Source organism: Trachemys scripta, chromosome 5 (genome assembly GCF_013100865.1).
Source record: "Trachemys scripta elegans isolate TJP31775 chromosome 5, CAS_Tse_1.0, whole genome shotgun sequence".
NCBI classification, from domain to species: domain Eukaryota; kingdom Metazoa; phylum Chordata; order Testudines; family Emydidae; genus Trachemys; species Trachemys scripta.
The window spans coordinates 58,001,873-58,020,015 of NC_048302.1; the positions used below are offsets into that span (position 1 = coordinate 58,001,873).

Sequence of the window (18,143 nt, forward strand, 5' to 3'; positions counted from 1 at the left end):
TTTCCATAGAAAAGGACTTGTTCTACTACCCCTATTTAGGGATTGTATGTAGATGCCCATTGCTGTGATACCTGAACATCATGGTTATACCCTCCAAATCAGGGAATGTGCAATTTTAACTCTGATATCTTGTGTGTATTTATTACAAAAGAGAAAGTAACACTTTTTCAGAGTAGGAAAAAATAAATTAACAAATTACTATTATGCATATAACCAGGGTAAGTAGGGACATGGTGCCGAAAAAAGGGTTAAAGGATTTATAACTCCAAATATTCACAACAGCACACGCACATCAGGTATAACAAAGCAGGAAGCCATTCTTTCCAGCTTAAAAACGGAACTATTCCCACAAACTGGGTTTGTGCTCTGAGACCTACACTGCTTTGTGTATGGCCCCCCGAGTAACTCAGGCAGTTGTATTTGTGAATGGGGTCATTAGAGTTCTATAAATCCAATTAAAAAACAACAAAACCAAACAAAAATCCCAGCAGAATGAGGACAAAAATTACTTCCCTACTACTATGATCGCAAGGCAGGATAAAATGCATTAGTGCTTCCTATATGTGCACTTCCTGAGGAAGGAGGCACCTTGCTTATATGTGTGTATGTGCTATATGAGGGCACCTTCAGATAGTGAACTATATTGTAAATCTCATTTCCATCTCATTACCGTTAAAGGGCAAATGATTTTGTACAGTAACTTAAGGTGTGCAGATTATGGATGGATATTTGTCTAATAATCTCAATAGAACTAGACTGATGTACTTTTTGATTGGCCACAAAGATTTTATGTGAGACAGGAATTCTTAAACTTGTTCATCATATGCATCACATCTTAATAGCAACAGTGTTTTTGTGGCACAGATCCTCCCCCATCCCACCCCATTCATCGTTGCAGGATCATCTTCCCTCCCATTGACAACTGAATAACATCCTTATAACAACCACAGTAATAGTTTATCTGGAAAAATGTTGGGAAAGCATTTGGTGCATGTCTTAGCTTTTGATGTGATGCTAGCAGGTGGAACCAAGCACCATGTGACTCTTTATGGACATGGACAGCTGAAGTGGAGGAGGATGATGTGATTTTTTTGCGTTGGTATTGGACTGTTTTACCTAGTTGGTTGTCTGAACCTAAAATCCAAATATTTTTAAGTCTAGTGGATTTTTTTTTTTTGGCTATACTTCATAATTCACTTGGTTAAAGATATATAATTTCACAGTTTACTTTATAGAACCTTTAAAGGATCAATTAAAAATAACCTGTTATGTTGTATCTTTGAGGCTGCTTATTATTCACTGTCAATGTGCTAGATACTGCAAGGCCCAAAATAAAGGCAGCCCCTTCCCCGAAGGAGCTACGTCATTTAATCAGCTGAGTCTGTTCCATAATCTTGACAGAAGAAGCTTTATTTTCCTGATGTAAATTTGATGATCACAACCATGTTTATAGATTTCTGAAAGAGATTCACTTAATTTTGTTTGCTTAAACCTTTGTTTTATGAACACAGCCAGTTCCAGTGCTCAGATAAATAGATCAGCTGCTATTCAATACCCATATATTTCTCATGTTGGCCTTAGACTGTCCCAACTCAAGGATTTATAAATACTCTGGATCTCAAAGGCTTTGAAACTGATTTCTTCAACTAATTTGGAGGAAGAATCCAAATACCTTAACTAATTTTTTGCGGTGATGATGGAAATTGTCTTCTTCCTTCCCCCAACCCAAAGAGCTCTCCTGAAATAAACAAAATAAGTCTGAAATATTAAAAAACAGAAACTTTATTTCCTGTCTCCATGGATGAGTTTCTAAATATTTTTCTTTTTCTTTAAGACAACACTTGTTTAACAAACACAAAAGTCACTAATTTGCTTTGGACAGTAGCATACTGCTTTTAGTAGGTGTTTCTGAATGCATAGTTGATTTAAATTATCTGTAATCCACTCTTCCTAATTCGTTTTTAAATGCTTATAAGAGTTCTTTCAAAAGCCTGGTATCATAGCCTTTTTGTTTTACACTTACAGCGTGATAGCAATGTAAGTTGTGAAAAGTCTTTCAAAAGTATAGGTTTAGTTAAATATGGAAATTAGTTGATTCTTTGTGGACTAAATGGAGAATAAAACTATAAATATAGAACTTCAGATTTTCTTGGACCTGTACACCTGCTTGCAGTGTGTTGTATAACTTTCCTAAAAGAAAGGAAGATCGTGGTTTGTAAGAAAGAGTACTAAGAATCAGAAATATACTTTTCTCTTTCTCCTTCACCGCCGCCTCCATACATGTACACGAAAGCAACACTTCATCAGGGTTTAAGGGACTTTTTCGTTTGTCTTCACACTCTTTCCCTGTTCTTACACTTACAGATTGATAGCAATGTAAGCTGTGAAAAGTCTTTCAAAAGTATAGGGTTATTAAAGCAAATTGGTGCTGCTAGACCAAATTTTATATATATTATGTATATTGTACTGCAAGAGCATAGCACTTCATACTGAGCAAGGCTTTGCACATTTTTAACCCAATTTAAGGACAGTTAATGTTTCTATCCTTAATGGCTAACGTTCTTGCTTTGTGGCTCATACAGTGGACTCCCTGATCCACATGGGAAGCTAAAGATTTATTCCCAGGTCCCTCATTTTGCTCTTTCACTTTACACTGTTATTTTGCAATTGGATGAAATTATGATCTTTTCTTCAAAAGACTGAGTGGAGTGAAAAATCGTTACTATAGTCAGTGTTTTTCTTTCTTTTTTTTTTTTTTAAAGCATGCAAGTTAATTCATGTAATGTTAATTTGCTATTGAAAATCATCTGGTGATGGAGAAACATGTGAATTAAAGTCAATGCTTCAGATACATGCACATTCAGTGCTTGGTTAAAAAATGGATCAATGGTTATCAGAGTCTAGGGAATCTCAAGTTGTAAATGAAGCATTCCTTGTTGAATCAGATTTATTCTGTCAGCCACACAATTGAAACAATGGTGGAAGAGGGGAAAATATGTATAACAAGCTTTATCAGTATGAATTATGCCAGCCATCCTACGCAAGTGTCAATAAATCTTTGTACTACACTAAATTTTCTGTGTGGGGGCAGGAGAGATGCTGGCCTTTAGCCCTATTTGAAGACTTAATTTGTTGTCTAAAATTGTAGTCTTCCTTCCCCTAGCTATTGGAACAGATAAGATGCTTTTTGTCCAGTCTCTTCAGGACTGTTTAACTAACTGCTGTGCTGGGAGTGGGAAAAGACGATGAACTCAATAATCTGCTCTTTCCTCAGCCTCTTTCCTTTGGGTCTTACTTTCACATAAATTGTTCCAGAAACTGTCTGCTGTTGCTTACTGCTTTACCAAGCAGCAGCAGTGTGAAGCTGAAATTATTCTTTCTGAGTAGCAGAAGTATTGATTGTTTGTTTGACTCTGCTGCTTCTGGCAGAGCCATGAACAGCAACAGAAACACTATAGTTGTTTGGTCCAGAAGACAGCGCTGCATTGGTAACATTTGTTCCACATTGGGACAGAAGGGCTAGAATCATAACTTTTTTTTAAAAACAAGAGCTTAAATTCTGCAGCAATTGATGATTAAAGCCACTTCCATCTTCCATGCTGCTTGCCATGATGAGTGCGGTTTTTCAAGCTTGGCTCATTTCATTGTTAAGTACTCTGGAATATGTGAGATATGACAGATGCTGTATGTACCATCTGTCTCTGGGTGCACACATTTACAAGTACACATAGTTCATTTCTTTAGGGCCTTCTGAATCTAATTCTACCTCTCTGATTCTATCTGGACATATAGATGGGGGGGAGGGATAGCTCAGTGGTTTGAGCATTGGACTGCTAATAAACCCAGGGTTGTGAGTTCAATCCTTGAGGGGGGCCATTTAGGGATCTGAGGCAAAAATCTGTCTGGGGATTGATCCTGCTTTGAGCAGGGGGTTGGACTAGATGACCTCCTGAGGTCCCTTCCAAACCTGGTAGTCTATGATTTTGTAAACTGAATGACATTCTTTAACTACCCAACGCTGTGATGTGGGTCAGGGCCTAACTTTTCTGTTGGTCTTCTTAAATCATGGAACTGTGTTAGATACTTTTTTGCAAGTTGTGTATCACTCAGTGACTTCGCTTTTGTGTGATTTTTAAAATACTGACTGAATTCAGTTTTAGTGTATCATTGAAATGTTAGAATTAGAGTCCCATTTTGTAACAGCAGCTGGTATGTAAAATCAATTGTTAAATATTCTGTCGAGCACTTTTATAATATGCTAGTCACTCTGGTGTATTGGCAAATACTAACCTGTTTCTTTTTACACTGTAGGAGTTTGCAATGGCTCAAGAGTCTCCCAAAAATTCAGCAGCAGAAATTCCTGTGACCAGTAATGGAGAGCTTGAAGATTCACGTGAATGCAATTTTAACAGGGTAAAAAGAATTTCTTCAGCATCGTTAATTACCACTAAATCACTATCAGAAATCCAGTTAATGAAATGCTGAGAATACAAGGTAATATGTAATAAACAGAATCTGGCCTGGGTTGATTCCCTAGAGCTCACAGAAGGCTAGATTGGTTAATATTTTATCATGTCAGAAGTGAACATATGCCTATTCTTGTAGTTGTAGTAGTTTGTAGTCTAACCTTCTCCCCATCAGTGGTACTCAGTCCTCAGTGGTTCAGGAGCCAAATTAGCGATCAGCATTTCCCAAAAGAGCCACAATAGTGTGAATTCATTTTCATTTACTATAGTAATATGTAGTCATATTTAAACCGTATGACGGGGAAATACTTAGTTTTTATATATCTGTTATTCTCTCAGCAAAATGACTGGCCAAGTATTATTTTATCAACTACAATGGGTTAATAACATAGTAACCTATCAGAATGCTTTTAATAACTTAGACTGGTGAATAATTAAATCACACAGTGTTTTAATATTATGTGCTGCAAAGAGCTGCAGGAGACACATTAAAGAGCCACTTGCAGCTTGCAAGCTTCAGTCTGAGTGTCACTGTGCTACATAAAGATGCCTGTAGGCTTGTATTTGTTCAAAGAAATGAGATGGAAAAGCATTTTAGTAGTTTATTAAACAGACAAATATGATAAAAATTTGAGCTTACTAAAGTTAGTTTGGATAGCCTTCTGGACTACTAGGTTGTCTTGTTCACCCTTAAGCATTAAGTTAAGATACATCTATAAATATGTTTGGTACTTTTAAGTATTTCTTTCTTATTCTATTATTTCTAGTATTATTTCTGTGTGTAAATTCACCCAAATTCCAACTACAGTTACTACTGGGGTTATGAGTTGAAAGTAGAATGTCTCCCATTAGACAGATGTTTTCTGGTGCCTCAGGTTGCCTTTTATATTTGGGTTTTTGGTACAGTTCTATCCTAGTTGTAAACTTAATTTTATATGGAAAAAAATTAGTTTGCAACAAGCAGTACCTTGAATTTTTTCTCTGTGGATGAAATGTCTATTGGAGGAGGTAAGGGGATGTCAATGAGCTTGGCAGTCTTCTGACAGCATTAATGGAAAAACTTGTTTAAAAAGCTCTATTTAAAAATTCAAATTTAAAATAGATAAAATCAAGCAGACATCACAAACTGTAGTAAGTTTGTACTGAAATTACTTTACGCTTTCACTATTGTACATTTACAAAACTCTGCCACTGGTAATGTACCATATAGCTCATAGTCCGGCATGTAAATCTTACATTCGTAATAAAAATTTCTCTTAAAAAAAAAAAAAAAGTGCACCTACATTAGGTTTTTGCCCCCCAAGTTTTTATTAATTAAAATTTTTTAAATGGGTACTTGTGTGGCTATGCAAATACTGTACAGGCAGTTAGTTTACACAATTAGCTGGTTCTTAAGTTTTACTTGCTACAAAGCAGGCCACTTCAAAAGGCTTAAAATAAGAGGTGGCACATTTAAAATTACATGTAACTGCACCAAGTAGTGTTGCAAAAGGCAGAGGAGTGTAATAGTTCTGTTCATTTGGGTAACTGAATTTTTCGTGCCACATATCTATATGAAATATACCTATCGCTATATGGTATCAATAGTTTCTATTCTTTAAGATGGAATACAAAAGTGGTAACATTTACATTACGTGGTAAAGAATTTGTGTGTATACACGTGCCATTTCTTTCAACACACATGCTTTTCCCCCCAGACATTTAATTGATAGCTAATCATTTGTTCCTTGACTGACCAGCAGGGGCTGCTGTGGTATAAGCCATAGAGATTTGGACATTTTTCATTTTCAGACTGTAAAAACAAAGGCTGGTTCCTGCTCTAAATTTTTGTTTACCCTCATAGCCTAGAGTTAAGGGAGATCTTCTAGTAGAACATGGATTAGAATTAGACCCATACAACACTGAACTGGGGATATTTTTTGTGGGTTTAAAGAGGAAAAATTACTGACAGGACTGAAAAATTAGTAGATCCCTACTGGATCCTTGAGTGAGGAAGAAACTGATTTTTTGTTAGCTGGAAGAATTGTTTTCAGGGATAGCATTTGTGGTCATCGGGTAGGTGTAGTGACTGGCTGACAAGAGGAATGGAACTTCATGGGGATGGAACACAATATGGTGTCCAATAATAAAGATGTAAAGCTACTACTGCTCTTATCCCCGGTCATAAGTATATTTTTTAGTCACTCTGGATGGGTGTCCTTTTGAGTTTCCATGACTATGCTGTTAAAACACGTTATGGGAGAAAAGATACTTCAGTGACTTTAAATCTGTGTTGTCAAATGAGAACTTCAAGAGGGCCCCCAGAGTCAGGATATGTGTAATAAATAAAAAGAAAAATTACAGATGAAGGTATCGTAAAGGTAATTGTGAATGATTAGGGCAACTAAAACAGAACGTAGAGTTCTGCAGTGGCAATGAACTTGGGCCTTGTGCAATTGGGAGAAGCATTGGTCTTGTAATCTGTTAAGGATTTTATAAGGAGTTTCCTCAGTCCTTGGTTAGTTAGTATTGTGGCAGCAAACCTACACTGTATGGTAACTAATGTTAAAATAGACCAAATAAATGTTGTTAGACTAGAAAGTGATGTTTGAGGGTTGTGGTGATGGTGGTTTGTTTTTAACTTAAAGAGTAAATATCCGAAAATCACTAACTACCAGATCTGCAAAGTCAACTTCAATTCTTTTATGGTCATAGAGTATTTATGGTAAAGATCCCACAGTTGGAGCAAGGCTAACAATTATTTTGATGCCCAAGCTTGAATAGAATTCTAACTTACTCTGCTATATCTTTGACTCTGCAGGGCTAATAGGTAAAAAGTAGCAGAAACTTGCTTTAGTTGGTAAAGTAAGTACTTAAGCAGATGTGGCTTTGAATGCTCACAGAGAGCATAGTAACGTGGTGCCATTTTTACATAGTTGCTTTTCCGGTTAAAGCAATGCTGAGTAAGAATTCTGATTTTTATTTTGCTATGTGGTGCATAAAGCAAATAACTTATGCTTATCTTAAAAATAAAAAAACTCTGAGCTTTTAGCTATCCAGGTGCCAAATGGAGTGACCTACTTTCTAAGCATGGTATTTTACACCTACATTCAAAAGTATTTAGCGACTGTTGCCCAAAGAAAATATCAGCAGTATTCTGGGTGCTGACTAATATATAATACAGACAGATGCACAAAAAAAGTTTTTATATTTTTTTCACCAAAATTGTTGAATTTACTGTGTGCAAGCTAAAAATGGTAGTCTGAAAACTTGTCATGTTTTAAACCTGTGCAACTGTTCCAATTCTTGTAACTTATGCATGACTGTGCAAAGATTAAGAGGAAATTTGATTTTAACATAAAATCAGATTTAGAGTAAGAAATGATATTTGAGAACCTTCAAGGAAGTTTTATTAATCATTTTAAAATATTTAAAATTTAATACATGCTAATGTACGGTGTTCAGAGAATCTGTTCTCTTCTAAATTCACTGTGCAGGCAAAATAAGTGGATTTTTTTGTCATAGTGGCTAAATAATAGAATTGGAATTGTGTATAACCGTATAGTAGCTTTAGTTCATGGTTACATATGAAAAGTTGCAACAGCTAGTGTTTTGTTTGTTTGTTTCTTTGTTTGTTCACTGACTTTCAGAAGTTACTTACTTTCTTAGTAACTTAGCAAGTAGAAAAGCAATCCTCAGAGCATAGCGTGCATATAACATCAGTTTTCTGAAGCCTGAAGAAGAGATCTGAATGTCTTCCATCTGCAGTAAGGAAACGTTATTAAATATTTACTGTAAACCGGTAGGTTTAAGAAAATGGTGATCTAGAAACTCTGATTGTGTAGCACAATTTTACACTCACATGTGAGACGCCCTCTTAACTTAGAATGTGTGATAATCAGAATTATTGCAAAAAGATTAAAGGCTCATAGGTTGTTTCCTTTGGGGTAGCTTTCTGGATCTGTTTACTATTGTCAGTCTCCAAAATCAATTATGCGCCTTTTTTTTTTTTTTTTTTTTTTAGTATTATTCATCTTGCTTCATCTTCGTTACTTTTAATGCTCCTCTTTTACTTTTTCCTTTTCTCCTGTAATTTTGGTCATTATTTCTGTGTTTAATGTAAAACTATATATAATGTGTTTGTTAGTTACTGCTCTGAAATTTCTTCAGCTTTGCTGCGAGTATTAATTTATTAGTTTGTAGGCAGAGCCAGCACAGCAATGGTTATAGGAGTTCACCTAAGATTGGGGGAAGGAATATACTTCAGTTGTACAATTATAGTAGTACTTCATAAATAAAAGAGGGTGGTGGAAGTGATTACAATGAGTAAATGGACTAAATTTCAAGAGAGTCTTTTTTGTTTTAAATAAGTTGGATTCAGTTGAGAAACATTTTAGTATATTTTTTGCTTTTTTAAACTTGTGGTAGTGCCCCACTCAGGGATCTAGGGCCCCCACGTAGGGTTGCCAGATGTCCAGTTTTCGACCAGATCACCTGTTTGAAAAGGGACCCTGGTGGCTCCAGTCAGCACCACTGACTGGGCTGTTAAGTCTGATTGGTGGTACTGCTGGCGCAGCAGGGCTGGCAGGCTCCCTGCCAGGCTCCGTACAGTTCCCGGAAGCAGCCAGCATATCCCTCCGGCTCCTAGGCACCACGCAGAGCCCCATGGCTGCCCCTTCGCCTAGGAGCTGGAGGGACATGCCAGCCACTTCTGGGAGCTGCCTGAGGTAAACGCCGTCTGGAGCCTGTGCCCCTACCCCAGCCCTAAGCCCCTTCCTGGACCCCAAACCCCTCATCTCTGGCCCCACCCCAGAGCCTGCACCCCCTCCTGCACCCCTCTCCCCCTCCCACACCCCAGCCCAGAGCCCCTCCCACACACTGAACCCCTCATTTCTGGTCCTACCCTGGGGCCCACACCCCTAGCCCAGAGCCCATACTCCGTCCCACACCCCAACCACCTGCCTCAGACCAGAGCCCCCTCCTGTACCCCAAGCCCCTCATCCCTGGTCCCACCCCAGAACCCGCACCGCCAGCTGGAGCCCTCACCCCCTCCTTACCCCAGTGAAAACGAGTGAATGAGCGATAGAGGGAGGGGGGGTGGGGCAAGGGTGGGTGTTTGGTTTTCTATGATTAGAAAGTTGGCAATCCTACCCCCACGCTTGACTCGACCCATATTTTCATTTACATTTTGTGAATGTAATAACTTTGCAGATATTTCAGCAGCTTTAGGCGTATTTGTTCTCATCTGTATGCACAGAGATCTAGCTGTGCAAGTCTTGTTCAGTGCTAATGTAATTTACACACACTCTTGCTCTGGGAATATACCCTTTAGCAACAAAGTAACATTAGAGACCAGTTTGAGGTTCTGTTCTGCATACACCCATTTCTATGCATGCACAAGCAAAGGCAATATCTGATTTTGCAATACACATCTCTCTCATTTTCTTTCTCTCTCTTTGTTTGAGTACTTGTAAAATGGTGGCATTGTTGTTTAATTTTTGCACTAAAGTGCACTTATAGTACTTGCATACAGCATCATGCAGGAATACACTGTTAAGTAAAACACGAGTTACCAAATGTACTTAAAAAAATATTTGGTAACATGTTAATACAGCAATATTTACTGTTTGCATCACCTCCAGTAAACGGTTCTCTAACAAAATCCAAATTAATAATTAAAAAGACAGATGAAATCACTGTTCGCTTAATTAAAATCGTTCATAAAAGAGCTGCAGTATTCTCACTTGTCCTCATGTGCACTATCAAGAACTACTTAAGTACAGTTCTGACTAAAATTCTAACTTGGTTTGTCCAGCCACTATGATAGATGTAAACTTTAAAGTGACTGAACTGGGCTGTAGCTTTGAGCTGTATTGGGCCAAAAGTTTGTTTTCATGTTATGACGTAGTTTTGTTTCAACCATACCATCTGAGTTTAAAACATGCTTAAGCATACTGGTTTTGTTAGTGTCAATGCATCTTTAAAGTCCATTAGTAATGGCAGTGTTAATGGGATGACTAATTGGCACAGCCCCTTTATTATTGTTTGCTGGAGGAAACTCATCAGATTGCAATTTTTTAACTTGTTGGTCTTGTAGTTAACACTCTTTACAACATGAATAGTGTGAGAAAAGTTACATTTTTGTCATTCAAATACTTGCTTTCGTTTTTTTTTAATGTAGGTGAGAATACTTAACATTGTTTAACAAACCAGACCCTGAGATGGGGAAAAGTGCATTATTGTTTGTAATCTGAAAACATGCCATGTGTTTGGCCGAAAGAGAGTTTCTAAAGAATGAATTAAAATTAGGTAAAGTTCTAAAATTGTTGTAGTTAGGCTACCCAAGAGCCCAAATACTGTTATCTTACAAACTTACTTTCATATGTTAGTCAAGTATCAGGGGATAGCCATGTTAGTCTGTATCCACGTTACTCTGTATCCACAAAAACAACAAGGAGTCCGATGGCACCTTAAAGACTAACAGATTTATTGGGGCATAAGCTTTTGTGGGTAAAAAAACCCTTCTTCAGATGCATCAGTGGTTTGAGCATTGGTCTGCTAAACCCAGGGTTGTGAGCTCAATCCTTGAGGGGACCATTTACGGATCTGGGGAAAAAATCTGTCAGGGGATTGGTCCTGCTTTGAGCAGGGGGTTGGACTAGATGAGGTCCCTTCCAACCCTGAGATTCTATGATTCTATGTTTGAAATGCTTTATGAAAATACAAAACCTGATGTGTGCATTGCATTCTAAAATTCCTTTTTGTTGTTATTGTTGTTCCCTCTGTCTCGCAGGACAGGCTCTTTCCTCTTGTCTTTTTGTCCTCTTCCAGAGTACAAGCACTCTTTTAAGCATCTTTATATGCTGCCAATAGCAAAGGATATCTGGCAGTGTGGGAAACTTGAGCTTCATTGTGAATCTTCAATATGTGCTATTATCATAATAAAGAGTATCTTTAAGATCTGTTATTCACTGCATCTGCACTCATAACACCTTGGGCTGTGATCTTGTCAGATCACATAAGCCATGCAAGGTCAGAGCACTTACATGGGAGACTAACAAAGGAAACTCAGGTGCTTGAGGAAGTGCTTATGCCTTCTGAGTCAATATTGAGCTAGTGTTCCAGCCTGGTGGTAGAGAACACTGTGGTGTGCTTCTTGTGGTGCTCTGTTTTAGATGAGTTAGCAATCAAAGCCGTGATCACCTGTAGTCATGTAAGATCCCAGTTCACCTTTATTAAGTTTAGGTATGTTATCTCTGGCCTGGCCAAATTCCAGTTTGGGCAATTATATTCAATTTTACTAAAATGTCTCAATTGGAGAAGCCATTTTTTGCTTCCGATCATAAAAACAAACCTTAGAAACTTGTGGGTTTTTATTTTCTGCTGCCAGGTGGCTTATTTCATGCTGTTTAAAAGAGGAAGGATCTGGACGTTATTGATAAGGCTGGAGGAGAAATTGTTCAGAAAGGTGGATTGTAAGGTGAGATGTGGAGAAGACAGAAACTGCTTAGTGGAGGAGGAAAAGAAGTCTCTTAAGTGAAGAGTAACATGATTTAAGGCATGAGGCCAGGAGAAGGAAAAAGAGATACAAGGAGTAAGTAGTAAGCAAAGTGAATTAAATTTAGTGTAGCGCAGGGGTGGCCAACCTGTGGCTCCGGAGCCACATGCGGCTCTTCAGAGGTTAATATGCAGCTCCTTGCCTAGGCGCCAACTCCAGGGCTGGAGCTACAGGCGCTAACTTTCCAATGTGGTACAGGGTGCTCACTGCTCAACCCCTGGCTCTGCCCCAGGCCCCAGCCCCACTCCATTCCTTCCCCCAAGGCTCCCGCCCCTTCCCCTGAGTCTGCTGTGCCCTTGCTCCTCCTCCTCCTTCTGCACACCACAAAACAGCTGACTGTGGCGGGTGGGAGACGCAGGGATGGAGGGTTAGGCGCTGATTGGCGGTACTGCTGGCGGGAGGGAGGAGACACTGGGGGCAGGCAGGGGAGCTGACGGGGGGAGCTGATGTGTTACTCTGGCTCTTTGGCAATGCACTTTGGTAAATTCTGGCTCCTTCTCAAGCTCAGGTTGGCCACCCCTGGTGTAGAGGAAAACCAAAACACAAATGTAGGTGCGGGCAAGATAGTGGGGCATTTTAGCTTAAGAGGTGAGCTTAGAATGGTAATAATGCAGGAAAGCAATAGATGGATTCAAAGCGAAGTGTAAATTGTGGGTAATATGGTTGTAGTGGGAGGAAGATGACTTTACAATGAGTATACTGGGGATTGAGAACTGGGAGGCCATGTTAGTCAAGGCAAAAGTGACCATGGCAAGTATCTTAATAGTGAGGAATAGATGGGACATGATGAACAGACAAAGCCAATGATCTGACTCATTGAAAGTCAGTGGAACTTAAATTCCTAAATGACTTCTGACAATCGGATTTAGGCTCCTAAGTCACTTCAGTGCTTTTGAAAAAATGGAAAAGAAGGTAATACGAATCTGCATTAATTGTTGCTTTATTCATTAGGATTGATTCATCCTTAAGGAGACAACAATATATAGTCTTTCCCAGTTAAATTCCCTAAATTCTTATGAATGGGTTGCATAAGTGGGTTAGTTGTGTTTTTTTTTTTTTTTTTTAATTCCACTTTCCTCCCAAAGAAGTACTTAAGTTACATCAACGATAAGCCGCTTTAATTACATCGGTTGTGTATGTCCACACAATACTCCTTGTGTTGGCAGAGCGCGTCCACAGTCCTTGCTCTTACGTCGACAGAGAGCATTGCATTATGGGTAGCTATCCCACTGTGCAACACGTCACCCTCTGCTGCCGGGAGCTCTGGGAATGGATCACAGTGCATCATGGGGGCATGCTTGCCATTCCATGGTGTGGCTCTTTCCATCCCATCATTCCATGGGCTTCGAACTTTGTTTCGTGCCGTTTTTCAACAGTCCTTGTAAACCGTGTGCCTACCATCTTTGCCTGACAGCATGGATCCTGAACTGTTGACCAGTCTGGTGATGAGTGTTATGAACACAGTGCGGCTGTCCTGTGGTATTTCATGAGCTGTGTGTAGTTGGATGGTGCTTGTCCCTCCCCCTCTGGCTCGGCGGGAGGCCATGCTGCCTCACTATGCTGTCGGGGTCTCTGCCTAATATTAGGGAAATTAGCAAGTTGGGTGTTAGTGTCCTGTTAAGAACTGTTTAGAAAAATGCCTGTCAGGCAAGGTCTAGGTTTAGGTGGTCCTGCTTCAGCTCAGGAGAATGGATTAATGACTTCTTGAGGTCCCTTCCAGCACTACCTTTTGTGACTAAGAGAGGATACAACTTTAAATGGAAAAGAAACAGCCCAGTCAAGATCCATAACAAAAAATGATTGTAGTAAGTCGTATTGTTCCAATCTTGTGAAATCGTCTTGAAAATATGCCATCCTAAGTATAAAATCTACTTTTCCCACCCTCATAATGTGGTGATGTGAAAGTTATTTTCACTTAAAATACACTTAGACAGGCAGAAGTGTAACGTTTTGCAGGTTTGATGTTATACAAACTATCATAAGCTCCATATGCTCTATAGGTTTTGATATGTTCCCCACTGGTCACATGGATAATCATAGAAATGCACAGCTGGAAGGGACCTTCAGGTCATCTAGGCCAGCCCCTTGCGCAGAGGCAGAACAAGTATACCTAGACTTCAATGATGGGGATTCCACAACCTCCCTTGGAAACTACTTAATAGAACACAAGCCAGAATAAGGAAAGAACAGGTTAGCTAACTGCTCTGGCCAAGGGGCAATAATACTACTATCAGTAGTGGAACTCTACCCATAATAAAAGCTTATAGCACAATGTCACTGTGTATCAGACACACACTTAATAAAGCAGTTATTTTTCAGAGTAGAGTAATTATGAATTTCCCATAAATAAGTCACCTAGGGCAAATGTATATTTCCTCTGTTTGACTGTTTCACGCTGGAGCACACATTTAAAAAAAAACAAAAAAGCACTGTAACTGGCTAGTCACTTTCTGTCAAGAAAGTGATTTTTTTGTTGTTTTTTGGTTTTGGTTTTTTTGCTCAAAGAAGAGCCTAATTCCTGACAGCACACTTGTTTTCCAGTGCTTTCTGTAATGGAGTCAGAGTGATGTTATATATTAGCTTGTATTTCCAAGGAACTAACTTGATAGTTTAACATTGTTTGTTTGTTTTTTTCACTCCAAGATAAAGCCCCTTTAAGGCAGTGGTTTTTAAGTTGTGTATGTTAGTTTTAGATGTCTTATACTCTCATCACTAAAACAGATTTAATTGAAAATGTTTAATTTGAGACCATAGTGGTACTGTAAACTAACTTAAACTGATTATTTCTCCTCTGAAAAGAGTGAATATTTTAAAATGTATGCAGATTGCAGACTTGTGCATAGAACACACTGACCTCTATAAACTTACTGGTGGACGAGACCAGTTATTTTAAGAAGGCTGTCTAATCTTTGGATAGATTTTTTTTTTTTTTTTTTTTTAAATGTAACTGAATGTCATCAGCAGGCTAACTCCATAGTTTGAGCCTAGCCTGTGGCTGTTACTAAATGTACTGAATTACTTCAGCAGTATGATGCACTAGCTCTCCCACTGCTGATTACAATATTTAATCATAATATTATATGTTGTGATTTATAATTAAATTGGCTATAAAATATCAGTCGGGCCTGTGACAGTATACTTGCAGCAGCAGAATTATGTATTGGACCAAAAACTGGTCTCTCGCATTGATGGAAAAACACAAAAAAGCTTTACAGACCATCATGTAAAATACCTTTTTATAGGAACTGTGTACTAATGGTTTGTAATTATTTCTAATTCTGTTAAAACATGAAATGGAAAAAAAACCCAGTATGTTCAGATAATGTTATGACCAGCTGTTAGGAAACTTGACAATGTGGTAGGCTTTTTCCCCTTTATCAGATGACATAAACCAGGAAATTCAAAAGTAAAGCTTGACACTCTCCTTTTCTATGTCAAGGGATTTTTAATAACTTACAGTGTGTATTCACACGTATGGTTCAATTTCTAGATTTCCTGAATCTTTCTGTTTATAACTTATCCTTATTTCAAGTGCATACATAACTAGCTTCTTTTAGGTATTTTAATATAAATATAGGCTAGGGTAGCAGTTAATGGAATCTTTGTGGGGAACTAAATTAAACATACTTTAAAACAGTAGTTTCTTTCTGTAATTTAAGCTTTGTCTTAATTGCCTTCAACTCTAGATCCAGAAAACTTGAAAGAAAAACTTAAGTAAAATGTTGGGGCCTGAAAAACATCATGAGTCCTCTGTGTGGTATCGATACTTTATATGTTGGAATATACAGTCTGACAAGACTTCTCCTGGGACTCCACACTTGTGCTATTGATCACTGTACACAACAGAAACCGATGGAGAACATCTGACTTTTCTAGTCGACTCAAGCCTTATAAATATTTCCAAATAATAATGTTCTTCATTAAGTAAGCATCTATTATTTTCATTCTAAAATGGAGCAAATGCAGGTATTTACTTTTGGCTGACCATCAGTAGTTTGTTTGTTGTAGAGAAAACTTTTGCCCCAGTTATTTTTGGTTTCAGTGCAGAGAATATTTTCTTCATTTGGACTAGTTCAAGCAAAGTTGAAACGCAAATTGGAAGTTGAAAAAAGCAGGAAAGCTTGTTTTTCTCTTCCAATCTATAAATTAAAAATCAGTTGGGAAAGGATGAGATCTAGTAATTCTGATAACTTGGAAGGACATGGGGCTGGATTTGCAATATACTTAAGCACCTAAAGATGCAAGTAGGTGCCTACTGGTATTCTCAAGAGTACCTAAGGTTAGGTACTCCTAACAATCCCACTAGGCACCTTCAGCATTTTTAGATCCCTAGAACTTTGAAAATCCTATTTGCATAGGTAGCGTCTTCACTAAGCGCTAAAGCAAAGCAGCTGTACCAGTGCAGCTCTGGAGTCAGATGCAACAGATTACAAAATACCATTTTTGGGTCACCTTTCTGGGTAAAACCACTCTTCAGTCTTTAAATGTATGCATCAATGGAAGTTGGGGACTGCATAGGTTCTACACTGACAAAGTGAAGGTCAACTGCATGGACTTTGTCCCAGGACTAACAAAAAAGTCAAATGAGACAAAGTATAGTCACTTTCCTTTAAAATGAGGTTATTCACCACACTGCCCACCTTGTACCAAATAACAAGCTTCTGAGGGAATGCAAGTCAAAGCCACTTACTTTTTATCCCTGCACCCTTCAAAAATAAGTCTCCCATGCCACGCATATCATTTATCTACTGTTGTAAATAGGAATGTACATACCATGCCTCTCACTTTTTCCCCACAGTTTTTCTCCAAATTATCTCAATTTTTTTTCTATAACAACTGTCAGTGATAAATCCCTTCATCAAGACCTTTATGGGCTGTTGGCAGCCTTCTTATTTAGGAGTGTTTTGTAATAAATCATAATTAGGTGTCTGAGATTATATGCCAAAAAACCTAACCCAAGTTTTCATGCAAGAACTCGTATGTCCAGAACAAACACCTCTTTTGTTTATTTCAACAAACAAACAAAACCCCTCAGGTCAGAGATGACTGATTTTTAAATCACCAATATAAATCGGCAAGCAAGAACACTGATTTAAATAATTGATTCTGTTCTTGTTTAGTATTTGTACTTTTTAGTTATTTTCCACTATTTAAAAAAAATAAAATTGATTGTCATTGGTTGGTATTGCTATTAAAACATGTTGATTTGCAACCAGATACTGTATAGCATTTATGCTAAGGATATGTCTATACTGCGTTCACAGGCTGTGATTGCAGCTCGGGTAGACATACCCTAGGTAGCCTGGGCCCCAGAGCAGTGAAGCCAGGGCAGTGCAGGATAACCTATGAGTAATTACCCAGAATTCTGGGTGGGCTTGTAGTGCATGCTGAAGCAGTTTCATTGCTCTGGAACCTAAGCTAGCTTTAATCTAGCTAGCTTAGTTTACCGGCATTTGCTCCATTTTTAGACTGAAAATAATAGATGCTTACTTAATGAAGAACATGATATTTTGACATATTTATAAAGTATGAGTCTGATCTTTTCCTCTGTCTCTGTATTAACATTAAATTTGAAATTGACAGCCTACAGAAAGCCCGTAATTTACTACAATACGTAAAAATGCTTTAAATATTCTGCATCAATAAACACTGAAATTTTGGGCTTGTTTTAAAAATTTTTTGATTTAAATAACTCAATTTAAATAAAAATCTGATTTAAAAATCATAGGTTTTTATCCATTCCACCTCAGTTTCACAATATATTAAGTCTTGGTAATACAGTTTACTACTAGAATAAATTATTGTAAGTCCTCTGTTTATTTATTATCTTGTACTGTAGGACCCCCATGTGCTGCTACTCGTGGATGAGTGTCCCATTATATTCAACCTGGTACAAACTTAACATCCCAGAGAGCTTATACTTTTGGTTGTAATATAAGCAGTGATGCAGTAGGTGGATAAACAGATGGGAGCACCAAGAAACAATGAGACAATACTCAAAAAAAGAACAGGAGTACTTGTGGCACCTTAGAGACTAACAAATTTATTAGCGCATAAGCTTTCGTGGACTACAGCCCACTTCTTCGTTATGCATCCGAAGAAGTGGGCTGTAGTCCACGAAAGCTTATGCTCTAATAAAT

General features: G+C 38.2%; 1 protein-coding gene across 5 annotated transcripts in view; it reads left to right on the forward strand.

The window, feature by feature from the left end:
* ARFIP1 (ADP ribosylation factor interacting protein 1) overlaps positions 1-18,143 on the forward strand; it is a 65,925-nt gene that overhangs the window by 16,562 nt on the left and 31,220 nt on the right. For all 5 annotated transcript variants that reach the window (XM_034771006.1, XM_034771007.1, XM_034771004.1 and 2 more), the window contains one exon: positions 4,312-4,413. In XM_034771006.1, the coding sequence (XP_034626897.1) occupies positions 4,312-4,413 (102 nt within the window). The remainder of the gene's footprint in view (positions 1-4,311; positions 4,414-18,143) is intronic.